At 49.9% G+C, this 25,160-nt stretch overlaps 1 protein-coding gene across 1 annotated transcript in view; it reads left to right on the plus strand.

The window, feature by feature from the left end:
- LOC135519084 (collagen alpha-1(IV) chain-like) overlaps positions 1 to 25,160 on the plus strand; it is a 107,100-nt gene that overhangs the window by 50,228 nt on the left and 31,712 nt on the right. Inside the window, exons 2-4 of the mRNA XM_064944142.1 lie at positions 957 to 1,016; positions 8,259 to 8,348; positions 8,550 to 8,594. Of these exons, the coding sequence (XP_064800214.1) occupies positions 957 to 1,016; positions 8,259 to 8,348; positions 8,550 to 8,594 (195 nt within the window). The remainder of the gene's footprint in view (positions 1 to 956; positions 1,017 to 8,258; positions 8,349 to 8,549; positions 8,595 to 25,160) is intronic.

The following is a 25,160-nucleotide window of genomic DNA, read 5'->3' on the forward strand; positions in this document are numbered from 1 at the left end:
GGTCCCAGGCTCTAGTCCCTGGGAGAGGAGAGGAAGAGTACAGGCCAGGTCCCAGGCTCTAGTCCCTGGGAGAGGAGAGGAAGAGTACAGGCCAGGTCCCAGGCTCTAGTCCCTGGGAGAGGAGAGGAAGAGTACAGGCCAGGTCCCAGGCTCTAGTCCCTGGGAGAGGAGAGGAAGAGTACAGGCCAGGTCCCAGGCTCTAGTCCCTGGGAGAGGAGAGGAAGAGTACAGGCCAGGTCCCAGGCTCTAGTCCCTGGGAGAGGAGAGTAGGGGAGGGAGAGGGAAAGAGGGAGAGAAGGGAGAGAGGAAGGAAAGGCGGGGAGGGAGGGGAATGAAGGGGAGATGAGGGGAGGGAAGGGGAGGGGAGGGGAGGGAGAGGAGTGAATGGGAGAAGAGGGGAGGGAGAAGAGGGAAGGGGAGTGAGAGGGGAGGGAGGGGGAGGCGAGGGAGAAGATGGAAGGGGAGAGAGAAGAGGGAAGGGGAGTGAGAGGGGATGGAAGGGGAGGGAGAAGAGGGAAGGGGAGGGAGAGGGAAGGAGAGGGAGAGGGAGAGGGAAGGGAAGGGGAGGGGAGGGAGAGGGGATAGGAGTAGTGAGGCCAGCTGGTAAATTGTCATTTTGGTAACTCCCTTGTAGGATTGCTTCAGGAGAGCTGCCACATAACTGAAAAGCAAATGACAGCAGTTAACACCACCTTTATCTCCTGAACTGATCAAATGAATGATCCTGGTTCACACTGTGTGTGTATGTGTGTGTGTTAGCATGTCGGTGTTTGTTGTTTGTAGCCTCTCTGACATGGGCAGATAAATCAGAAATCGTTGGAATATTAGGGGGGGATTATGTTGCCCTCTGGTGTAAAATGCTGTCTCAGTCTGTACTTGGTTACTAATGACTGTAATATGGACTTTTTCTCTCTCTCTCTCTCTCTCTCTCTCTCTCTCTCTCTCTCTCTCTCTAGGGGTGCTCTGGGTCATCATGTGAAGGGAAATGTGACTGCAGTGGAGTGAAAGGAGCAAAGGTGAGCATTCTATCCATCAGTTCCTCATTGTCTATCAGTTTGATATTGGTTGTCTTCTCTCACTTGCTGCTTTTCTTCATGTTGTGTCTCACTCTTTCACCTACTCTCTCTATCTACCTACTCTCTCTACCTACTCTCTCAATCCCAACAAAGAACCTACAGATTATACAACTTCAAAACAGTTCAGAATCCCTGATAGGCTCAAAGGGGCGTAGCAGAGTGTGGTTTGTGGGTTCCGGGTTAGGGGTCAGGGGTCAGCCCAGTGGGACTTAGTAGTCCTGGCTGTAAAATGGAGGAGCAGAGGGCCAACACGGAGCAGGGATCAGGATGGAGACGGACTGGAATCAGGCGGAATTAGAGCATGTCTGGACACACAGCTGGGCTGAGAGCGCATTCCTACCAGACCAAACAATCTCTAATCCACTCTTTAAACAGTAATGCACTGTAAAAGTAAATCCAGCAATCATGCAGTGTTTCTAATTGTGGTTAAAAGTTTCCAAGAAGATCTACAGACACGGCCTTTGTTATCTTCCAGTAACAAGGACACAATGAGAGCAACACCTTCTCAGGGAGCTCAGAAAACAACAATTGCATTGCTACTCTATGTGTATTTTCTCACACACATTAGAACCTAGCAACAGTGTCTTATCTAATCTGTGTTCAAGAAACAGTAGCCAGACAGAGATTGTCCACAGAGGACTACTGTGTGCTGTGTGTTCTCTGGAGCCAGGCCTGTACTGACTGACTGACAGGCTGAGCCTGGTGAGGTCATGCTTCATGTCTCAGTCTCTGTTGAAAGGTGTTGAAGACTGGCAAATCAACCGCTGTTTCAACTCTCCATGCATATGTTCACTATGATGATGTCACGTCCTGTCGCCCACGACTGCGGTTCTGTACCCTTGACAACCAGCCTGTGTCCTGATTCCCATGGCCCAGACCGTTATGTTGGTGAGCTTTAGGAATGGAGGGATGGAGGTAGAAGAAAGAGGCAGCAGGGCGAGAGAGTAAAGGCATCAGCTTCCTATTCAAAACAGTTTGCTGTGATTCAATGAGAAACAAATTATATTCATGCAACAACAAAAAATCACTTGAGAAACACTGCACAAAACATCTTAGTTAGATGTAAGATTGAGCGACTAAGATCTTTTCTACAAAAACGTCAGAATGAATGGCAGATTTCTTGAGTTACCTTAGATTCATTCGGACTATTTTGAGGAAGTGTAGATGGATAAACTGTACTATTGACACTTTGTCTCGTTTTTCAAGCGTAGGTCGTACATGGGAGTGTGGTCAGCCGACCTGAAGCATGCTGACGCCTTAAGAAAGACAGACATACACAGAAAGGGCTCCAAACACCACATTTCCCCCACGCCTCCTCTCCCTTCTAGTTCCCTGTCTTTCACTCTTGGCAGAATGAAGTTCAATGGGCAAGAGCCAATGATTTATACAGTTGAAGTCAGAAGTTTACATACACTGAGGTTGGAGTCATTAAATCTTGTTTTTCAACCACTCCACAAATGTCTTGTTAACAAACTATAGTTTTGGCAAGTTGGTTAGGACATCTACTTTGTGCATGACACAAGTCATTGTTTACAGACAGATTATTTCACTCATAATTCACTGTGTCACAATTCCAGTGGGTCAGAAGTTTACATACACTAAGTTGACTGTGCTTTTAAACAGCTTTGAAAATTCCCGAAAATTATGTCATGGCTTTACAAGCTTTTGATAGGCTAATTGACATAATTTGAGTCAATTGGAGGTGTCCCTGTGGATGTATTTCAAGACCTACCTTCAAACTCAGTGCCTCTTTGCTTGACATCATGGGAAAAACAAAAGAAATCAGCCAAGTTGTAGACCTCCACAAGTCTGGTTCATCCTTGGGAGCCATTTCCAAACGGCAGAAGGTACCACATTCATCTGTACGAACATGCAAGTATAAACACCATGGGACCACGCAGCCGTCATACCGCTCAGGAAGGAGCCGCGTTCTGTCTCCTAGAGATGAATGTACTTTGGCACAATATGTGCAAATCAATCCCAGAGCAACAGCAAAGGACCTTGTGAAGATGCTGGAGGAAACAGGTACAAAAGTATCTATATCCACAGTAAAACAAGTCCTATATCGTCATAACCTGAAAGACCGCTCAGCAAGGAAGAAGCCACTGCTCCAAAACCGCCATAAAAAAGCCAGACTACGATTTGCAACTGTACATGAGAACAAAGATCATACTTTTTGGAGAAATGTCCTCTGGTCTGATGAAACAAAAATAGAACTGTTTGGCCATAATGACCATTGTTATGTTTGGATGCAAAAACGGCGACGTTTGCAAGCCGAAGAACACCATCCCAAATGTGAAGCACGGGGGTGGCACCATCATGTTGTGGGGGTGCTTTGCTGCAGGAGGGACTGGTGCACGTCACAAAATAGATCGCTTCATGAGAAGGAAAATTATGTGGATATATTGAAGCAACATCTCGAGACATCAGTCAGGAAGTTAAAGCTTGGTCGCAAATGGGTCTTCCAAATGGACAATGACCCCAAGCATACTTCCAAAGTTGTGGCAAAATGGCTTAAGGACAACAAAGTCAAGATATTGGAGTGGCCATCACAAAGCCCTGACCTCAATCCTATAGAAAATGTGTGGGCAGAACTGAAAAAGTGTGTGCGAGCAAGGAGGCCTACAAACCTGACTCAGTTACACCAGCTCTGTCAGGAGGAATGGGCCAAAATTCACCCAACTTATTGTAGGAAGCTTGTGGAAGGCTACCCGAAACGTTTGACCCAAGTTAAACAATTTAATTAAAGGCAATTCTACCAAATTGTCACGTTCTGACCTTAGTTCTGTTATTATATCTTTGTTTTAGAATGGTCAGGGCGTGAGTTGGGTGGGTTGTCTATGTTCGTTTTTCTATAATTTGGGATTTCTGTGTTCGGCCTATAATGGTTCTCAATCAGAGGCAGCTGTCAATCGTTGTCCCTGATTGAGAATCATACTTAGGTAGCCTGGTTTCTTAGGTAGCCTGGTTTCACTTTTGAGTTGTGGGTGTTTGTCTTCCGTGTTAGTGTTCGTACCACACGGGACTGTTTCGTTCATTTCACGTTTATTGTTTTGTATTTCGTAGTGTTCAGTTTATGTATTAAAATAAACATTATGGACACTTATTCTCTCTATTATTATTCTGACATTTCCCATTAAACCAATCTCCAAAACAGGTTAAAATAAAGTGGTGATCCTAACTGACCAAAGACAGGGAAGTTTTACTAGGATTAAATGTCAGGGTTTAAAACTGAGTTTAAATGTATTTGGCTAAGGTTTATGTAAACTTCCCACTTCAACTGTATACACAGTGCATTCGGAAAGTATTCAGACCACTTGACTTTTTCCACATTTTGTTACTTTACAGCCTTATTCCACAATGTATTAAATAGTTCCCCCCCCCTCATTCATCTACACACAATACCCCATTATGACTATGCAAAAACAGGTTTCCAAAAATGTTTGCAAATGTATTAAAAATAAAAATACAATTCAGACCATTTACTCAGTACTTTGTTGAAGCACCTTTGGCAGTGATTACAGCCTCCAGTCTTCTTGGGTATGAAGCTACAAGCTTGGCATACCTGTATTTGGGGAGTTTCTCCCATTCTTCTCTGCAGATCATCTCAACCTCTATCAGGTTGGATGGGGAGCGTTGCTGCACACCTATTTTCAGGTCTCTCCAGAGATGTTCGATCAGGTTCAAGTACGGTCTCTTGCTGGGCCACTCAAGGGCATTCAGAGACTTGTCCCGAAGCCACTCCTGTGTTGTCTTGGCTGTGTGCGTAGGGTCGTTGTCCTGTTGGAAGGTGAACCTTCGCCACAGTTTGAGGTCCTGAGCACTTTGGAGCAGTTTTTTTTAAATCAAGGATCTCTGTACTTTGATCTGTTAATCCTTCCCTCGATCCTGACTAGTCTCCCAGTGCCTGCTGCTGAAAAAAACATCCCCACAGCATGATGCTGCCACCACCATGCTTCACGGTAGGAATGGTATTGGCCAGGTGATGAGTGGTGCCTGGCTTCCTCGAGACATGACGCTTGGAATTCAGGCCAAAGAGTCCAATCTTGGGTTCATCAGAACAGAGAATCTTGTTTCTCATTGTCATGTCATGTGCCTTTTACTGAAGAGTGGCTTCTGTCTGGCCACTACCATAAAGGCCTGATTGGTGGAGTGCTACAGGGATGGTTGTCCTTCTGAAAGGTTCTCCCATCTCCACAGAGGAACTCTGGAGCTCTGTCAGAGTGACCATCAGGTTCTTGGTCACATCCCTGGCCAAGGCCCTTCTCCCCAGATTGCTCAGTTTGACCAGGCGGCCAGCTCTAGGAAGAGTCTTGATGGTTCCAAACATCTTAATTTTTAGAATGATGGAGGCCATTGTGTTCTTGGGGACCTTCAATGCTGCAGATATTGTTTGGTACCTTTCCCCAGATCTGTGCCTCGACACAATACTGTCTCGGCGCTCTACGAACAATTCCTTCAACCTCATGGCTTGTTTTTTTCTCTGACATCACGGTCAACAGTGGGACCTTATATAGACAAGTATGTGCCTTTCCAAATCATGTCCAATCAATTGAATTTTCGACAGGGGAACTCCAATAAAGTCGTAGAAACATCTTAAGGATGATCAATGGAAACAAGATGCACCTGAGCTCAATTTCGAGTTTCATAGCAAAGGGTTTGAATGCTTATGTAAATAAGGTATTTAAAAAATAAATAAATACCAACCTGTTTTCGCTTTGTCATTATGGGGTTTTGTGTGTAGATTGATGAGGATTTTTAAAATCGAATCCATTTTAGAATACAGCTTTAACGTAACAAATATGGAAAAAGTGAAGGGGTTTGAATACTTTCAGAATGCACTGTACACCAAATGATCTATAGGGGGCGCTGTGTTGAAGCCACATTGCCTTCATCTTGGCACTCCGCCACCGTTGTAAAAAAATAAATGTTTAAGCTATAGACATGCTTTGTTAATATGTACATTATATTTTGCCATATGTATTCTATTACAAACACCTTAATGCATACTTATACATTATATTATGTCATCTAAACATACAAACAAAACATTTTATAATATTTAAAACATTTTCCTTAAGGTATAAACAAAAAAATACTTAAATACATGTAATTTTGTCCATGAAACATTTCATAGAACAGCTGTAGAATTTCATTTGGAGGACCTCTCCTACTGAGGAGTGCCAATATGGCTCACTTGTGGGTTCAAAATCGCTCAGCGGTCAATACATAGCAACCGCTAACCAGGGATAATATACATTGTTGGTCAGAGCAGACCACTCTGGCCTGAGAAAGGACTGTGGCTCCATCTGGTGGCAGATAGATGGAACACATGAAGCAATCCGCTATTACTGTCTCATTAATCCTCTTCATAAACTCGTAAAAGTAACGTCCTCTCACTGTCAACTGCGTTTATTTTCAGCAAACTTAACTTGATAAATATTTGTATGAACATAAGATTCAACAACTGAGACATAAACCGAACAAGTTCTGCAGACATGTGACTGACAAAAATTGAATAATGTGTCCCTGAACAAAGGGGGGGGGGGTCAAAATCAAAAGTAACAGTCAGTATCTGGTGTGGCCACTAGCTGCATTAAGTACTGCAGTGCATCTCCTCCTCATGGACTGCACCAGACTTGCCAGTTCTTGCTGTGAGATGTTACCCCACTCTTCCACTAAGGCACCTGCAAGTTCCCGGACATTTCTGGTGGAATGGCCCTAACCTTCACCCTCCGATCCAACAGGTCTCAGACGTGCTCAATGGGATTGATATCCCGGCTCATCACTGGCCATTCCTGACATTCCTGTCTTGCAGGAAATCACGCACAGAACGAGCAGTATGGCTGGTGGCATCGTCATGCTGGAGGGTCATGTCAGGATGAGCCTGCAGGAAGGGTACCACATAAGGGAGGAGGATGTCTTCCCTGTAACGCACAGGGTTGAGATTGCCTGCATTGACAACAAGCTCAGTGCGATGATGCTGTGACACACTGCCCCAGACCATGACGGACCCTCCATCTCCAAATCGATCCCGCTCCAGAGTATTGGCCTCGGTGTAAAGGTCATTCCTCCAACAATAAACGGGAATCCGACCATCTCCCCTGGTGAGACAAAACCGTGACTCGTCAGTGAGGAGCACTTTTTTGCCAGTCCTGTCTGGTCCAGTGACGGAGTGTTTGTGCCCATAGGCGACGTTGTTGCCAGAGATGTCTGGTGAGGACCTTCCTTACAACAGGCCTACAAGACCTCAGTCCAGCCTATTGCGGACAGTCTGAGCACTGATGGTGGGATTGTGCGTTCCTGGTGTAACTCGGAGCAGTTGTTGTTGCCATCCTGTACTTGTACCGCAGGTGTGATGTTCGGATGTACCGATCCTGTGCAGGTGTTGTTACACGTGGTCTGCCACTGCGAGGGTGATCAGCTGTCCATCCTGTCTCCCTGTAGCGCTGTCTTAGGCATCTCACAGTACGGACATTGCAATTTATATCCCTGGCCATATCTGTAGTCCTCATGCCTCCTTGCAGCATGCCTAAGGCACGTTCACGCAGATGAGCAGGGACCCTGGGCCTCTTTCTGTTGGTGTTTTTCAGAGTCAGTAGAAAGGCCTCTTTAGTGTCCTAAGTTTTCATAACTGTGACCTTAATTGCCTACCATCTGTAAGCTGTTAGTGTCTTAACGACCATTTCACAGGTGCATGTTCATTAATCATTTATGGTTCAATGAACAAGCATGGGAAACAGTGTTTAAACCCTTTACAATGAAATTATTTGGATTTTTACAAATTATCTTTGAAAGACTGGGTCCTGAAACAGGGACGTTTCTTTTTTTGCTGAGTTTATATACAGTACTGGTCAGAAGTTTGGACATACCTACTCATTGAAGGGTTTTTCTTTATTTGTACTTTTTTCTACATTGTAGGATAATAGTTAAGACATCAAAACTATGAAGTAACACATATAGAATCACTATTATTACGTAGAAAATAGTAACAATAAGACACTTTTGACTGGTACTGTATATATATATATATATATACATTATACATTATATATATATATATATATATATATATATATTTTAGGATGCTAAACCTAACCATAATGTTGAAAAACACGAAACTGACCAGCCTCTGTGGTAACTTCACTCAACTCTGTTTAACTATTGTTGTGTCTCCTGTAGGGTGAGCGTGGATTTCCTGGTCTCCAAGGCAACATGGGGTTCCCGGGCATGCAGGGCCATGAGGGACCCGCTGGGCCGATGGGCCCTAAGGTGAGTGACAGCTCCAGACCCCACCCCCTTCACAGTATCACCCACCCACTAAGATACCCAACTTGGGAGAGCACAATAATGACAATTACCATGATTATAACAGATATTTATTTATTTAAATCACAAAAAATAAGTCATGTCACGACTACATCTTCTCTATGTCACCTTAATATCACTTCAATGTCACTTGTCTCTTCCCAGGGAGAGTATGGCGAGTCGGGAACTCCCGGGATGAAAGGGACACGTGTGAGTATAATATTGCTATCAGAGAAGACCCCACCTGGTCTGGAAACCAGTGTCTACTTTCTTGTAGCATTTTAGCTTTTGTTTGGACCACCTTTCCAACAATGCAGAGTTAAAGATTAAGTAGAAATAAATAAAACATGTGGAATAAATAGACAGTGAATAACAAATAACAATATTGAATAAAAATAACATGACTATATACAGGAAGTACCAGTACTGAGTCGATGTGCAGGGGTACGATGTAATTGAGGTAGCTACAGTATGTACATATAGGTAGGGGTAAAGTGACTAGGCAACAGGAAATATAACAGACAGTAGCAGCAGGGTATGTAGTGAGTGTGAAAATGTGTGTGTGAGTGTGTGTGTGTGCTGTTAGTATCTACGTGTGTACATGTTATTTGTGTGTGGGCGTATGTAGCGTGTGTGTATGTTTGTGTTGGGGTATCAGTGTAAGAATCCGTGAGTGTGTGTATAGAGTCCAGTGTGTGTGCATAGAGTCAGTGCAGGAGAGTCAGTGCAGGAGCGTTAGTGCAGGAGAGTTAGAGCAGCAGAGTCCGTGCAGGAGAGTCAGTGCAGGAGAGTCAGTGCAGGAGAGTTAGAGCAGGAGAGTTAGAGCAGGAGAGTCAGTGCAGGAGAGTCAGTGCAGGAGCGTTAGTGCAGGAGAGTTAGAGCAGCAGAGTCCGTGCAGGAGAGTCAGTGCAGGAGAGTTAGAGCAGGAGAGTTAGTGCAGGAGAGTCAGTGTAGGAGAGTCAGTGCAGGAGAGTTAGAGCAGGAGAGTCAGTGCAGGAGAGTCAGTGTAGGAGAGTTAGAGCAGGAGAGTCAGTGCAGGAGAGTTAGAGCAGGAGAGTTAGTGCAGGAGAGTCAGTGCAGGAGAGTTAGAGCAGGAGAGTTAGAGCAGGAGAGTCAGTACAGGAGAGTCAGTGCAGGAGAGTTAAAGCAGGAAAGTCAGTGCAGGAGAGTTAGAGCAGGAGAGTCAGTGCAGGAGAGTTAGAGCAGGAGAGTCAGTGCAGGAGAGTTAGAGCAGGAGAGTTAGTGCAGGAGAGTCAGTGCAGGAGAGTTAGACCAGGAGAGTTAGAGCAGGAGAGTCAGTGCAGGAGAGTTAGAGCAGGAGAGTCAGTGCAGGAGAGTTAGAGCAGGAGAGTTAGTGCAGGAGAGTTAAAGCAGGAGAGTCAGTGCAGGAGAGTTAGAGCAGGAGAGTCAGTGCAGGAGAGTTAGAGCAGGAGAGTTAGTGCAGGAGAGTCAGTGCAGGAGAGTTAGAGCAGGAGAGTTAGAGCAGGAGAGTCAGTGCAGGAGAGTCAGTGCAGGAGAGTCAGTGCAGGAGAGTCAGTACAGGAGAGTTAGAGCAGGAGAGTCAATGCATGAGAGTCAGTGCAGGAGCATTAGAGCAGGAGAGTCAGTGCAGGAGAGTTAGAGCAGGAGCGTTAGTGCAGGATAGTTAGAGCAGGAGAGTCAGTGCAGGAGAGTCAGTGCAGGAGAGTCAGTGTAGGAGAGTTAGAGCAGGAGAGTTAGAGCAGGAGAGTCAGTACAGGAGAGTCAGTGTAGGAGAGTTAGAGCAGGAGAGTTAGAGCAGGAGAGTCAGTGCAGGAGAGTCAGTGCAGGAGAGTCAGTGCAGGAGAGTCAGTGCAGGAGAGTCAGTGCAGGAGAGTTAGAGCAGGAGAGTCAGTGCAGGAGAGTTAGAGCAGGAGAGTCAGTGCAGGAGAGTCAGTACAGGAGAGTTAGAGCAGGAGAGTCAATGCATGAGAGTCAGTGCAGGAGCATTAGAGCAGGAGAGTTAGAGCAGGAGAGTCAGTGCAGGAGAGTCAGTGCAGGAGCATTAGAGCAGGAGAGTCAGTGCAGGAGAGTCAGTCCAGGAGAGTTAGAGCAGGAGAGTCAGTGCAGGGGAGTCAGTGCAGTTGAGTTAGAGCAGGAGAGTCAGTGCAGGAGAGTTAGTGCAGGAGAGTCAGTGCAGGAGAGTTAGAGCAGGAGAGTTAGAGCATGAGAGTCAGTGCAGGAGCATTAGAGCAGGAGAGTTAGAGTAGGAGAGTCAGTGCAGGAGTGTCAGTGCAGGAGCATTAGAGCAGGAGAGTCAGTACAGGAGAGTCAGTGCAGGAGAGTTAGAGCAGGAGAGTCAGTGCAGGAGAGTTAGAGCAGGAGAGTCAGTGCAGGAGAGTTAGAGCAGGAGAATCAGTGCAGGAGCGTTAGAGCAGGAGAGTTAGAGCAGGAGAGTCAGTGCAGGAGCATTAGAGCAGGAGAGTCAGTCCAGGAGAGTTAGAGCAGGAGAGTCAGTGCAGGGGAGTCAGTGCAGGAGAGTCAGTGCAGGAGAGTCAGTGCAGGAGAGTTAGAGCAGGAGAGTTAGAGCAGGAGAGTCAGTGCAGGAGAGTCAGTGCAGGAGAGTTAGAGCATGAGAGTCAATGCAGGAGAGTCAGTGCAGGAGCATTAGAGCAGGAGAGTCAGTGCAGGAGAGTTAGAGCAGGAGAGTTAGAGCAGGAGAGTCAGTGCAGGAGAGTTAGAGCAGGAGAGTCAGTGCAGGAGAGTTAGTGCAGGAGAGTCAGTGCAGGAGAGTTAGAGCAGGAGAGTCAGTGCAGGAGAGTCAGTGCAGGAGAGTTAGAGCAGGAGAGTTAGAGCAGGAGAGTCAGTGCAGGAGAGTCAGTGCAGGAGAGTTAGAGCAGGAGAGTCAGTGCAGGAGAGTTAGAGCAGGAGAGTTAGTGCAGGAGAGTCAGTGCAGGAGAGTTAGAGCAGGAGAGTTAGAGCAGGAGAGTCAGTGCAGGAGAGTCAGTGCAGGAGAGTCAGTGCAGGAGAGTTAGAGCAGGAGAGTTAGAGCAGATAAGTCAGTGCAGGAGAGTCAGTGCAGGAGAGTTAGAGCAGGAGAGTTCGAGCAGGAGAGTCAATGCAGGAGAGTCAGTGCAGGAGCATTAGAGCAGGAGAGTCAGTGCAGGAGAGTTAGAGCAGGAGAGTTAGAGCAGGAGAGTCAGTGCAGGTGAGTTAGAGCAGGAGAGTCAGTGCAGGAGAGTTAGTGCAGGAGAGTCAGTGCAGGAGAGTTAGAGCAGGAGAGTTAGAGCATGAGAGTCAGTGCAGGAGCATTAGAGCAGGAGAGTTAGAGCAGGAGAGTCAGTGCAGGAGAGTCAGTGCAGGAGCATTAGAGCAGGAGAGTCAGTACAGGAGAGTCAGTGCAGGAGAGTTAGAGCAGGAGAGTCAGTGCAGGAGAGTTAGAGCAGGAGAGTCAGTGCAGGAGAGTTAGAGCAGGAGAATCAGTGCAGGAGCGTTAGAGCAGGAGATTTAGAGCAGGAGAGTCAGTGCAGGAGAGTCAGTGCAGGAGCATTAGAGCAGGAGAGTCAGTGCAGGAGAGTCAGTCCAGGAGAGTTAGAGCAGGAGAGTCAGTGCAGGGGAGTCAGTGCAGGAGAGTCAGTGCAGGAGAGTCAGTGCAGGAGAGTTAGAGCAGGAGAGTTAGAGCAGGAGAGTCAGTGCAGGAGAGTCAGTGCAGGAGAGTTAGAGCATGAGAGTCAATGCAGGAGAGTCAGTGCAGGAGCATTAGAGCAGGAGAGTCAGTGCAGGAGAGTTAGAGCAGGAGAGTTAGAGCAGGAGAGTCAGTGCAGGAGAGTTAGAGCAGGAGAGTCAGTGCAGGAGAGTTAGTGCAGGAGAGTCAGTGCAGGAGAGTTAGAGCAGGAGAGTCAGTGCAGGAGAGTCAGTGCAGGGGAGTCAGTGCAGGTGAGTTAGAGCAGGAGAGTCAGTGCAGGAGAGTTAGTGCAGGAGAGTCAGTGCAGGAGAGTTAGAGCAGGAGAGTTAGAGCATGAGAGTCAGTGCAGGAGCATTAGAGCAGGAGAGTTAGAGCAGGAGAGTCAGTGCAGGAGTGTCAGTGCAGGAGCATTAGAGCAGGAGAGTCAGTACAGGAGAGTCAGTGCAGGAGAGTTAGAGCAGGAGAGTCAGTGCAGGAGAGTTAGAGCAGGAGAATCAGTGCAGGAGCGTTAGAGCAGGAGAGTTAGAGCAGGAGAGTCAGTGCAGGAGCATTAGAGCAGGAGAGTCAGTCCAGGAGAGTTAGAGCAGGAGAGTCAGTGCAGGGGAGTCAGTGCAGGAGAGTCAGTGCAGGAGAGTCAGTGCAGGAGAGTTAGAGCAGGAGAGTTAGAGCAGGAGAGTCAGTGCAGGAGAGTCAGTGCAGGAGAGTTAGAGCATGAGAGTCAATGCAGGAGAGTCAGTGCAGGAGCATTAGAGCAGGAGAGTCAGTGCAGGAGAGTTAGAGCAGGAGAGTTAGAGCAGGAGAGTCAGTGCAGGAGAGTTAGAGCAGGAGAGTCAGTGCAGGAGAGTTAGTGCAGGAGAGTCAGTGCAGGAGAGTTAGAGCAGGAGAGTCAGTGCAGGAGAGTCAGTGCAGGAGAGTTAGAGCAGGAGAGTTAGAGCAGGAGAGTCAGTGCAGGAGAGTCAGTGCAGGAGAGTTAGAGCAGGAGAGTCAGTGCAGGAGAGTTAGAGCAGGAGAGTTAGTGCAGGAGAGTCAGTGCAGGAGAGTTAGAGCAGGAGAGTTAGAGCCGGAGAGTCAGTGCAGGAGAGTCAGTGCAGGAGAGTCAGTGCAGGAGAGTTAGAGCAGGAGAGTTAGAGCAGATAAGTCAGTGCAGGAGAGTCAGTGCAGGAGAGTTAGAGCAGGAGAGTTCGAGCAGGAGAGTCAATGCAGGAGAGTCAGTGCAGGAGCATTAGAGCAGGAGAGTCAGTGCAGGAGAGTTAGAGCAGGAGAGTTAGAGCAGGAGAGTCAGTGCAGGTGAGTTAGAGCAGGAGAGTCAGTGCAGGAGAGTTAGTGCAGGAGAGTCAGTGCAGGAGAGTTAGAGCAGGAGAGTTAGAGCATGAGAGTCAGTGCAGGAGCATTAGAGCAGGAGAGTTAGAGCAGGAGAGTCAGTGCAGGAGAGTCAGTGCAGGAGCATTAGAGCAGGAGAGTCAGTACAGGAGAGTCAGTGCAGGAGAGTTAGAGCAGGAGAGTCAGTGCAGGAGAGTTAGAGCAGGAGAGTCAGTGCAGGAGAGTTAGAGCAGGAGAATCAGTGCAGGAGCGTTAGAGCAGGAGATTTAGAGCAGGAGAGTCAGTGCAGGAGAGTCAGTGCAGGAGCATTAGAGCAGGAGAGTCAGTGCAGGAGATTCAGTCCAGGAGAGTTAGAGCAGGAGAGTCAGTGCAGGGGAGTCAGTGCAGGAGAGTCAGTGCAGGAGAGTCAGTGCAGGAGAGTTAGAGCAGGAGAGTTAGAGCAGGAGAGTCAGTGCAGGAGAGTCAGTGCAGGAGAGTTAGAGCATGAGAGTCAATGCAGGAGAGTCAGTGCAGGAGCATTAGAGCAGGAGAGTCAGTGCAGGAGAGTTAGAGCAGGAGAGTTAGAGCAGGAGAGTCAGTGCAGGAGAGTTAGAGCAGGAGAGTCAGTGCAGGAGAGTTAGTGCAGGAGAGTCAGTGCAGGAGAGTTAGAGCAGGAGAGTCAGTGCAGGAGAGTCAGTGCAGGAGAGTTAGAGCAGGAGAGTTAGAGCAGGAGAGTCAGTGCAGGAGAGTCAGTGCAGGAGAGTTAGAGCAGGAGAGTCAGTGCAGGAGAGTTAGAGCAGGAGAGTTAGTGCAGGAGAGTCAGTGCAGGAGAGTTAGAGCAGGAGAGTTAGAGCAGGAGAGTCAGTGCAGGAGAGTCAGTGCAGGAGAGTCAGTGCAGGAGAGTCAGTACAGAAGAGTTAGAGCAGGAGAGTCAATGCATGAGAGTCAGTGCAGGAGCATTAGAGCAGGAGAGTCAGTGCAGGAGAGTCAGTCCAGGAGAGTTAGAGCAGGAGAGTCAGTGCAGGGGAGTCAGTGCAGGTGAGTTAGAGCAGGAGAGTCAGTGCAGGAGAGTTAGTGCAGGAGAGTCAGTGCAGGAGAGTTAGAGCAGGAGAGTTAGAGCATGAGAGTCAGTGCAGGAGCATTAGAGCAGGAGAGTTAGAGCAGGAGAGTCAGTGCAGGAGTGTCAGTGCAGGAGCATTAGAGCAGGAGAGTCAGTACAGGAGAGTCAGTGCAGGAGAGTTAGAGCAGGAGAGTCAGTGCAGGAGAGTTAGAGCAGGAGAGTCAGTGCAGGAGAGTTAGAGCAGGAGAATCAGTGCAGGAGCGTTAGAGCAGGAGAGTTAGAGCAGGAGAGTCAGTGCAGGAGCATTAGAGCAGGAGAGTCAGTGCAGGAGAGTCAGTCCAGGAGAGTTAGAGCAGGAGAGTCAGTGCAGGGGAGTCAGTGCAGGAGAGTCAGTGCAGGAGAGTCAGTGCAGGAGAGTTAGAGCAGGAGAGTTAGAGCAGGAGAGTCAGTGCAGGAGAGTCAGTGCAGGAGAGTTAGAGCATGAGAGTCAATGCAGGAGAGTCAGTGCAGGAGCATTAGAGCAGGAGAGTCAGTGCAGGAGAGTTAGAGCAGGAGAGTTAGAGCAGGAGAGTCAGTGCAGGAGAGTTAGAGCAGGAGAGTCAGTGCAGGAGAGTTAGTGCAGGAGAGTCAGTGCAGGAGAGTTAGAGCAGGAGAGTCAGTGCAGGAGAGTCAGTGCAGGAGAGTTAGAGCAGGAGAGTTAGAGCAGGAGAGTCAGTGCAGGAGAGTCAGTGCAGGAGAGTTAGAGCAGGAGAGTCAGTGCAGGAGAGTTAGAGCAGGAGAGTTAGTGCAGGAGAGTCAGTGCAGGAGAGTTAGAGCAGGAGAGTTAGAGCAGGAGAGTCAGTGCAGGAGAGTCAGTGCAGGAGAGTCAGTGCAGGAGAGTTAGAGCAGGAGAGCTAGAGCAGATAAGTCAGTGCAGGAGAGTCAGTGCAGGAGAGTTAGAGCAGGAGAGTTCGAGCAGGAGAGTCAATGCAGGAGAGTCAGTGCAGGAGCATTAGAGCAGGAGAGTCAGTGCAGGAGAGTTAGAGCAGGCGAGTTAGAGCAGGAGAATCAGTGCAGGTGAGTTAGAGCAGGAGAGTCAGTGCAGGAGAGTTAGTGCAGGAGAGTCAGTGCAGGAGAGTTAGAGCAGGAGAGTTAGAGCATGAGAGTCAGTGCAGGAGCATTAGAGCAGGAGAGTTAGAGCAGGAGAGTCAGTGCAGGAGAGTCAGTGCAGGAGCATTAGAGCAGGAGAGTCAGTACAGGAGAGTCAGTGCAGGAGAGTTAGAGCAGGAGAGTCAGTGCAGGAGAGTTAGAGCAGGAGAGTCAGTGCAGGAGAGTTAGAGCAGGAGAATCAGTGCAGGAGCGTTAGAGCAGGAGATTTAGAGCAGGAGAGTCAGTGCAGGAGAGTCAGTGCAGGAGCATTAGAGCAGGAGAGTCAGTGCAGGAGAGTCAGTCCAGGAGAGTTAGAGCAGGAGAGTCAGTGCAGGGGAGTCAGTGCAGGAGAGTCAGTGCAGGAGAGTCAGTGCAGGAGAGTTAGAGCAGGAGAGTTAGAGCAGGAGAGTCAGTGCAGGAGAGTCAGTGCAGGAGAGTTAGAGCATGAGAGTCAATGCAGGAGAGTCAGTGCAGGAGCATTAGAGCAGGAGAGTCAGTGCAGGAGAGTTAGAGCAGGAGAGTTAGAGCAGGAGAGTCAGTGCAGGAGAGTTAGAGCAGGAGAGTCAGTGCAGGAGAGTTAGTGCAGGAGAGTCAGTGCAGGAGAGTTAGAGCAGGAGAGTCAGTGCAGGAGAGTCAGTGCAGGAGAGTTAGAGCAGGAGAGTTAGAGCAGGAGAGTCAGTGCAGGAGAGTCAGTGCAGGAGAGTTAGAGCAGGAGAGTCAGTGCAGGAGAGTTAGAGCAGGAGAGTTAGTGCAGGAGAGTCAGTGCAGGAGAGTTAGAGCAGGAGAGTTAGAGCAGGAGAGTCAGTGCAGGAGAGTCAGTGCAGGAGAGTCAGTGCAGGAGAGTCAGTACAGGAGAGTTAGAGCAGGAGAGTCAATGCATGAGAGTCAGTGCAGGAGCATTAGAGCAGGAGAGTCAGTGCAGGAGAGTTAGAGCAGGAGCGTTAGTGCAGGATAGTTAGAGCAGGAGAGTCAGTGCAGGAGAGTTAGAGCAGGAGAGTCCGTGCAGGAGAGTCAGTGCAGGAGAGTCAGTGTAGGAGAGTTAGAGCAGGAGAGTTAGAGCAGGAGAGTCAGTACAGGAGAGTCAGTGTAGGAGAGTTAGAGCAGGAGAGTTAGAGCAGGAGAGTCAGTGCAGGAGAGTCAGTGCAGGAGAGTTAGAGCAGGAGAGTCAGTGCAGGAGCGTTAGAGCAGGAGAGTCAGTGCAGGAGAGTCAGTGCAGGAGAGTCAGTGCAGGAGAGTCAGTGCAGGAGAGTCAGTGCAGGAGAGTTAGAGCAGGAGAGTCAGTGCAGGAGAGTTAGAGCAGGAGAGTCAGTGCAGGAGAGTCAGTACAGGAGAGTTAGAGCAGGAGAGTCAATGCATGAGAGTCAGTGCAGGAGCATTAGAGCAGGAGAGTTAGAGCAGGAGAGTCAGTGCAGGAGAGTCAGTGCAGGAGCATTAGAGCAGGAGAGTCAGTACAGGAGAGTCAGTGCAGGAGAGTTAGAGCAGGAGAGTCAGTGCAGGAGAGGTAGAGCAGGAGAGTCAGTGCAGGAGCATTAGAGCAGGAGAATAAGTGCAGGAGCGTTAGAGCAGGAGAGTTAGAGCAGGAGAGTCAGTGCAGGTGAGTTAGAGCAGGAGAGTCAGTGCAGGAGAGTTAGTGCAGGAGAGTTAGTGCAGGAGAGTTAGAGCAGGAGAGTTAGAGCATGAGAGTCAGTGCAGGAGCATTAGAGCAGGAGAGTTAGAGCAGGAGAGTCAGTGCAGGAGAGTCAGTGCAGGAGCATTAGAGCAGGAGAGTCAGTACAGGAGAGTCAGTGCAGGAGAGTTAGAGCAGGAGAGTCAGTGCAGGAGAGTTAGAGCAGGAGAGTCAGTGCAGAGAGTTAGAGCAGGAGAATCAGTGCAGGAGCGTTAGAGCAGGAGAGTTAGAGCAGGAGAGTCAGTGCAGGAGAGTCAGTGCAGGAGCATTAGAGCAGGAGAGTCAGTGCAGGAGAGTCAGTCCAGGAGAGTTAGAGCAGGAGAGTCAGTGCAGGGGAGTCAGTGCAGGAGAGTCAGTGCAGGAGAGTCAGTGCAGGAGAGTTAGAGCAGGAGAGTTAGAGCAGGAGAGTCAGTGCAGGAGAGTCAGTGCAGGAGAGTTAGAGCATGAGAATCAATGCAGGAGAGTCAGTGCAGGAGCATTAGAGCAGGAGAGTCAGTGCAGGAGAGTTAGAGCAGGAGAGTTAGAGCAGGAGAGTCAATGCATGAGAGTCAGTGCAGGAGCATTAGAGCAGGAGAGTCAGTGCAGGAGAGTTAGAGCAGGAGCGTTAGTGCAGGATAGTTAGAGCAGGAGAGTCAGTGCAGGAGAGTTAGAGCAGGAGAGTCCGTGCAGGAGAGTCAGTGCAGGAGAGTCAGTGTAGGAGAGTTAGAGCAGGAGAGTTAGAGCAGGAGAGTCAGTACAGGAGAGTCAGTGTAGGAGAGTTAGAGCAGGAGAGTTAGAGCAGGAGAGTCAGTGCAGGAGAGTCAGTGCAGGAGAGTTAGAGCAGGAGAGTCAGTGCAGGAGCGTTAGAGCAGGAGAGTCAGTGCAGGAGAGTCAGTGCAGGAGAGTCAGTGCAGGAGAGTCAGTGCAGGAGAGTCAGTGCAGGAGAGTTAGAGCAGGAGAGTCAGTGCAGGAGAGTTAGAGCAGGAGAGTCAGTGCAGGAGAGTCAGTACAGGAGAGTTAGAGCAGGAGAGTCAATGCATGAGAGTCAGTGCAGGAGCATTAGAGCAGGAGAGTTAGAGCAGGAGAGTCAGTGCAGGAGAGTCAGTGCAGGAGCATTAGAGCAGGAGAGTCAGTACAGGAGAGTCAGTGCAGGAGAGTTAGAGCAGGAGAGTCAGTGCAGGAGAGGTAGAGCAGGAGAGTCAGTGCAGGAGCATTAGAGCAGGAGAATAAGTGCAGGAGCGTTAGAGCAGGAGAGTTAGAGCAGGAGAGTCAGTGCAGGTGAGTTAGAGCAGGAGAGTCAGTGCAGGAGAGTTAGTGCAGGAGAGTTAGTGCAGGAGAGTTAGAGCAGGAGAGTTAGAGCATGAGAGTCAGTGCAGGAGCATTAGAGCAGGAGAGTTAGAGCAGGAGAGTCAGTGCAGGAGAGTCAGTGCAGGAGCATTAGAGCAGGAGAGTCAGTACAGGAGAGTCAGTGCAGGAGAGTTAGAGCAGGAGAGTCAGTGCAGGAGAGTTAGAGCAGGAGAGTCAGTGCAGAGAGTTAGAGCAGGAGAATCAGTGCAGGAACGTTAGAGCAGGAGAGTTAGAGCAGGAGAGTCAGTGCAGGAGAGTCAGTGCAGGAGCATTAGAGCAGGAGAGTCAGTGCAGGAGAGTCAGTCCAGGAGAGTTAGAGCAGGAGAGTCAGTGCAGGGGAGTCAGTGCAGGAGAGTCAGTGCAGGAGAGTCAGTGCAGGAGAGTTAGAGCAGGAGAGTTAGAGCAGGAGAGTCAGTGCAGGAGAGTCAGTGCAGGAGAGTTAGAGCATGAGAATCAATGCAGGAGAGTCAGTGCAGGAGCATTAGAGCAGGAGAGTCAGTGCAGGAGAGTTAGAGCAGGAGAGTTAGAGCAGGAGAGTCAGTGCAGGAGAGTTAGAGCAGGAGAGTCAGTGCAGGAGAGTTAGTGCAGGAGAGTCAGTGCAGGAGAGTTAGAGCAGGAGAGTCAGTGCAGGAGAGTCAGTGCAGGAGAGTTAGAGCAGGAGAGTTAGACCAGGAGAGTCAGTGCAGGAGAGTCAGTGCAGGAGAGTTAGAGCAGGAGAGTTCGAGCAGGAGAGTCAGTGCAGGGGAGTTAGAGCAGGAGATTTAGAGCAGGAGAGTCAGTGCAGGAGAGTCAGTGCAGGAGAGTTAGAGCAGGAGAGTTCGAGCAGGAGAGTCAGTGCAGGGGAGTTCGAGCAGGAGAGTTCGAGCAGGAGAGTTAGAGCAGGAGAGTTCGAGCAGGAGAGTTCGAGCAGGAGAGTTCGAGCAGGAGAGTTTGAGCAGGAGAGTTAGTGCAGGAGAGTTAGAGTAGGAGAGTCAGTGCAGGAGAGTCAGTGCAGGAGAGTCAGTGCAGGAGAGTTAGAGCAGGAGAGTTAGAGCAGATAAGTCAGTGCAGGAGAGTAAGTGCAGGAGAGTTAGAGCAGGAGAGTTCGAGCAGGAGAGTCAATGCAGGAGAGTCAGTGCAGGAGCATTAGAGCAGGAGAGTCAGTGCAGGAGAGTTAGAGCAGGAGAGTTAGAGCAGGAGAGTCAGTGCAGGAGAGTTAGAGCAGGAGAGTCAGTGCAGGAGAGTTAGTGCAGGAGAGTCAGTGCAGGAGAGTTAGAGCAGGAGAGTTAGAGCAGGAGAGTTAGAGCAGGAGAGTCAGTGCAGAAGAGTCAGTGCAGGAGAGTTAGAGCAGGAGAGTTCGAGCAGGAGAGTCAGTGCAGGGGAATTCAAGCAGGAGAGTTCGAGCAGGAGAGTTAGAGCAGGAGAGTTCGAGCAGGAGAGTTCGAGCAGGAGAGTTCGAGCAGGAGAGTTCGAGCAGGAAAGTTTGAGCAGGAGAGTTAGAGTAGGAGAGTCAATGCAGGAGAGTCAGTGCAGGAGAGTCAGTGCAGGAGAGTCAGTGCAGGAGAGTCAGTGCAGGAGAGTTAGAGCAGGAGAGTTAGAGTAGGAGAGTTAGAGCAGGAGAGTTAGGGCAGGAGAGTTAGAGCAGGAGAGTTCGAGCAGGAGAGTTAGAGCAGGAGAGGTAGAGCAGGAGAGTTAGAGCAGGAGAGTTAGAGCAGGAGAGTTCAAGCAGGAGAGTTCGAGCAGGAGAGTTTGACTAGGAGAGTTAGAGCAGGAGAGTCAGTGCAGGAGAGTTAGAGCAGGAGAGTCAGTGCAGGAGAGTTAAAGCAGGAGAGTTAGAGCAGGAGAGTCAGTGCAGGAGAGTCAGTGCAGGAGAGTCAGTGCAGGAGAGTCAGTGCAGGAGAGTTAGAGCAGGAGAGTCAGTGCAGGAGAGTTAGAGCAGGAGAGTCAGTGCAGGAGAGTTAGAGCAGGAGAGTCAGTGCAGGAGAGTTAGAGCAGGAGAGTTAGTGCAGGAGAGTCAGTGCAGGAGAGTTAGAGCAGGAGAGTTAGAGCAGGAGAGTCAGTGCAGGAGAGTCAGTGCAGGAGAGTCAGTGCAGGAGAGTTAGAGCAGGAGAGCTAGAGCAGATAAGTCAGTGCAGGAGAGTCAGTGCAGGAGAGTTAGAGCAGGAGAGTTCGAGCAGGAGAGTCAATGCAGGAGAGTCAGTGCAGGAGCATTAGAGCAGGAGAGTCAGTGCAGGAGAGTTAGAGCAGGCGAGTTAGAGCAGGAGAATCAGTGCAGGTGAGTTAGAGCAGGAGAGTCAGTGCAGGAGAGTTAGTGCAGGAGAGTCAGTGCAGGAGAGTTAGAGCAGGAGAGTTAGAGCATGAGAGTCAGTGCAGGAGCATTAGAGCAGGAGAGTTAGAGCAGGAGAGTCAGTGCAGGAGAGTCAGTGCAGGAGCATTAGAGCAGGAGAGTCAGTACAGGAGAGTCAGTGCAGGAGAGTTAGAGCAGGAGAGTCAGTGCAGGAGAGTCAGTGCAGGAGAGTTAGAGCAGGAGAATCAGTGCAGGAGCGTTAGAGCAGGAGATTTAGAGCAGGAGAGTCAGTGCAGGAGAGTCAGTGCAGGAGCATTAGAGCAGGAGAGTCAGTGCAGGAGAGTCAGTCCAGGAGAGTTAGAGCAGGAGAGTCAGTGCAGGGGAGTCAGTGCAGGAGAGTCAGTGCAGGAGAGTCAGTGCAGGAGAGTTAGAGCAGGAGAGTTAGAGCAGGAGAGTCAGTGCAGGAGAGTCAGTGCAGGAGAGTTAGAGCATGAGAGTCAATGCAGGAGAGTCAGTGCAGGAGCATTAGAGCAGGAGAGTCAGTGCAGGAGAGTTAGAGCAGGAGAGTTAGAGCAGGAGAGTCAGTGCAGGAGAGTTAGAGCAGGAGAGTCAGTGCAGGAGAGTTAGTGCAGGAGAGTCAGTGCAGGAGAGTTAGAGCAGGAGAGTCAGTGCAGGAGAGTCAGTGCAGGAGAGTTAGAGCAGGAGAGTTAGAGCAGGAGAGTCAGTGCAGGAGAGTCAGTGCAGGAGAGTTAGAGCAGGAGAGTCAGTGCAGGAGAGTTAGAGCAGGAGAGTTAGTGCAGGAGAGTCAGTGCAGGAGAGTTAGAGCAGGAGAGTTAGAGCAGGAGAGTCAGTGCAGGAGAGTCAGTGCAGGAGAGTCAGTGCAGGAGAGTCAGTACAGGAGAGTTAGAGCAGGAGAGTCAATGCATGAGAGTCAGTGCAGGAGCATTAGAGCAGGAGAGTCAGTGCAGGAGAGTTAGAGCAGGAGCGTTAGTGCAGGATAGTTAGAGCAGGAGAGTCAGTGCAGGAGAGTTAGAGCAGGAGAGTCCGTGCAGGAGAGTCAGTGCAGGAGAGTCAGTGTAGGAGAGTTAGAGCAGGAGAGTTAGAGCAGGAGAGTCAGTACAGGAGAGTCAGTGTAGGAGAGTTAGAGCAGGAGAGTTAGAGCAGGAGAGTCAGTGCAGGAGAGTCAGTGCAGGAGAGTTAGAGCAGGAGAGTCAGTGCAGGAGCGTTAGAGCAGGAGAGTCAGTGCAGGAGAGTCAGTGCAGGAGAGTCAGTGCAGGAGAGTCAGTGCAGGAGAGTTAGAGCAGGAGAGTCAGTGCAGGAGAGTTAGAGCAGGAGAGTCAGTGCAGGAGAGTCAGTACAGGAGAGTTAGAGCAGGAGAGTCAGTGCATGAGAGTCAGTGCAGGAGCATTAGAGCAGGAGAGTTAGAGCAGGAGAGTCAGTGCAGGAGAGTCAGTGCAGGAGCATTAGAGCAGGAGAGTCAGTACAGGAGAGTCAGTGCAGGAGAGTTAGAGCAGGAGAGTCAGTGCAGGAGAGGTAGAGCAGGAGAGTCAGTGCAGGAGCATTAGAGCAGGAGAATAAGTGCAGAGGAGCGTTAGAGCAGGAGAGTTAGAGCAGGAGAGTCAGTGCAGGTGAGTTAGAGCAGGAGAGTCAGTGCAGGAGAGTTAGTGCAGGAGAGTTAGTGCAGGAGAGTTAGAGCAGGAGAGTTAGAGCATGAGAGTCAGTGCAGGAGCATTAGAGCAGGAGAGTTAGAGCAGGAGAGTCAGTGCAGGAGAGTCAGTGCAGGAGCATTAGAGCAGGAGAGTCAGTACAGGAGAGTCAGTGCAGGAGAGTTAGAGCAGGAGAGTCAGTGCAGGAGAGTTAGAGCAGGAGAGTCAGTGCAGAGAGTTAGAGCAGGAGAATCAGTGCAGGAGCGTTAGAGCAGGAGAGTTAGAGCAGGAGAGTCAGTGCAGGAGAGTCAGTGCAGGAGCATTAGAGCAGGAGAGTCAGTGCAGGAGAGTCAGTCCAGGAGAGTTAGAGCAGGAGAGTCAGTGCAGGGGAGTCAGTGCAGGAGAGTCAGTGCAGGAGAGTCAGTGCAGGAGAGTTAGAGCAGGAGAGTTAGAGCAGGAGAGTCAGTGCAGGAGAGTCAGTGCAGGAGAGTTAGAGCATGAGAATCAATGCAGGAGAGTCAGTGCAGGAGCATTAGAGCAGGAGAGTCAGTGCAGGAGAGTTAGAGCAGGAGAGTTAGAGCAGGAGAGTCAATGCATGAGAGTCAGTGCAGGAGCATTAGAGCAGGAGAGTCAGTGCAGGAGAGTTAGAGCAGGAGCGTTAGTGCAGGATAGTTAGAGCAGGAGAGTCAGTGCAGGAGAGTTAGAGCAGGAGAGTCCGTGCAGGAGAGTCAGTGCAGGAGAGTCAGTGTAGGAGAGTTAGAGCAGGAGAGTTAGAGCAGGAGAGTCAGTACAGGAGAGTCAGTGTAGGAGAGTTAGAGCAGGAGAGTTAGAGCAGGAGAGTCAGTGCAGGAGAGTCAGTGCAGGAGAGTTAGAGCAGGAGAGTCAGTGCAGGAGCGTTAGAGCAGGAGAGTCAGTGCAGGAGAGTCAGTGCAGGAGAGTCAGTGCAGGAGAGTCAGTGCAGGAGAGTCAGTGCAGGAGAGTCAGTGCAGGAGAGTTAGAGCAGGAGAGTTAGAGTAGGAGAGTTAGAGCAGGAGAGTTAGGGCAGGAGAGTTAGAGCAGGAGAGTTCGAGCAGGAGAGTTAGAGCAGGAGAGGTAGAGCAGGAGAGTTAGAGCAGGAGAGTTAGAGCAGGAGAGTTCAAGCAGGAGAGTTCGAGCAGGAGAGTTTGACTAGGAGAGTTAGAGCAGGAGAGTCAGTGCAGGAGAGTTAGAGCAGGAGAGTCAGTGCAGGAGAGTTAAAGCAGGAGAGTTAGAGCAGGAGAGTCAGTGCAGGAGAGTCAGTGCAGGAGAGTCAGTGCAGGAGAGTCAGTGCAGGAGAGTTAGAGCAGGAGAGTCAGTGCAGGAGAGTTAGAGCAGGAGAGTCAGTGCAGGAGAGTTAGAGCAGGAGAGTCAGTGCAGGAGAGTTAGAGCAGGAGAGTTAGTGCAGGAGAGTCAGTGCAGGAGAGTTAGAGCAGGAGAGTTAGAGCAGGAGAGTCAGTGCAGGAGAGTCAGTGCAGGAGAGTCAGTGCAGGAGAGTTAGAGCAGGAGAGCTAGAGCAGATAAGTCAGTGCAGGAGAGTCAGTGCAGGAGAGTTAGAGCAGGAGAGTTCGAGCAGGAGAGTCAATGCAGGAGAGTCAGTGCAGGAGCATTAGAGCAGGAGAGTCAGTGCAGGAGAGTTAGAGCAGGCGAGTTAGAGCAGGAGAATCAGTGCAGGTGAGTTAGAGCAGGAGAGTCAGTGCAGGAGAGTTAGTGCAGGAGAGTCAGTGCAGGAGAGTTAGAGCAGGAGAGTTAGAGCATGAGAGTCAGTGCAGGAGCATTAGAGCAGGAGAGTTAGAGCAGGAGAGTCAGTGCAGGAGAGTCAGTGCAGGAGCATTAGAGCAGGAGAGTCAGTACAGGAGAGTCAGTGCAGGAGAGTTAGAGCAGGAGAGTCAGTGCAGGAGAGTTAGAGCAGGAGAGTCAGTGCAGGAGAGTTAGAGCAGGAGAATCAGTGCAGGAGCGTTAGAGCAGGAGATTTAGAGCAGGAGAGTCAGTGCAGGAGAGTCAGTGCAGGAGCATTAGAGCAGGAGAGTCAGTGCAGGAGAGTCAGTCCAGGAGAGTTAGAGCAGGAGAGTCAGTGCAGGGGAGTCAGTGCAGGAGAGTCAGTGCAGGAGAGTCAGTGCAGGAGAGTTAGAGCAGGAGAGTTAGAGCAGGAGAGTCAGTGCAGGAGAGTCAGTGCAGGAGAGTTAGAGCATGAGAGTCAATGCAGGAGAGTCAGTGCAGGAGCATTAGAGCAGGAGAGTCAGTGCAGGAGAGTTAGAGCAGGAGAGTTAGAGCAGGAGAGTCAGTGCAGGAGAGTTAGAGCAGGAGAGTCAGTGCAGGAGAGTTAGTGCAGGAGAGTCAGTGCAGGAGAGTTAGAGCAGGAGAGTCAGTGCAGGAGAGTCAGTGCAGGAGAGTTAGAGCAGGAGAGTTAGAGCAGGAGAGTCAGTGCAGGAGAGTCAGTGCAGGAGAGTTAGAGCAGGAGAGTCAGTGCAGGAGAGTTAGAGCAGGAGAGTTAGTGCAGGAGAGTCAGTGCAGGAGAGTTAGAGCAGGAGAGTTAGAGCAGGAGAGTCAGTGCAGGAGAGTCAGTGCAGGAGAGTCAGTGCAGGAGAGTCAGTACAGGAGAGTTAGAGCAGGAGAGTCAATGCATGAGAGTCAGTGCAGGAGCATTAGAGCAGGAGAGTCAGTGCAGGAGAGTTAGAGCAGGAGCGTTAGTGCAGGATAGTTAGAGCAGGAGAGTCAGTGCAGGAG

The sequence above is a fragment of the Oncorhynchus masou genome, chromosome 29 (genome assembly GCF_036934945.1).
Source record: "Oncorhynchus masou masou isolate Uvic2021 chromosome 29, UVic_Omas_1.1, whole genome shotgun sequence".
In the NCBI taxonomy this organism is placed as follows: domain Eukaryota; kingdom Metazoa; phylum Chordata; class Actinopteri; order Salmoniformes; family Salmonidae; genus Oncorhynchus; species Oncorhynchus masou.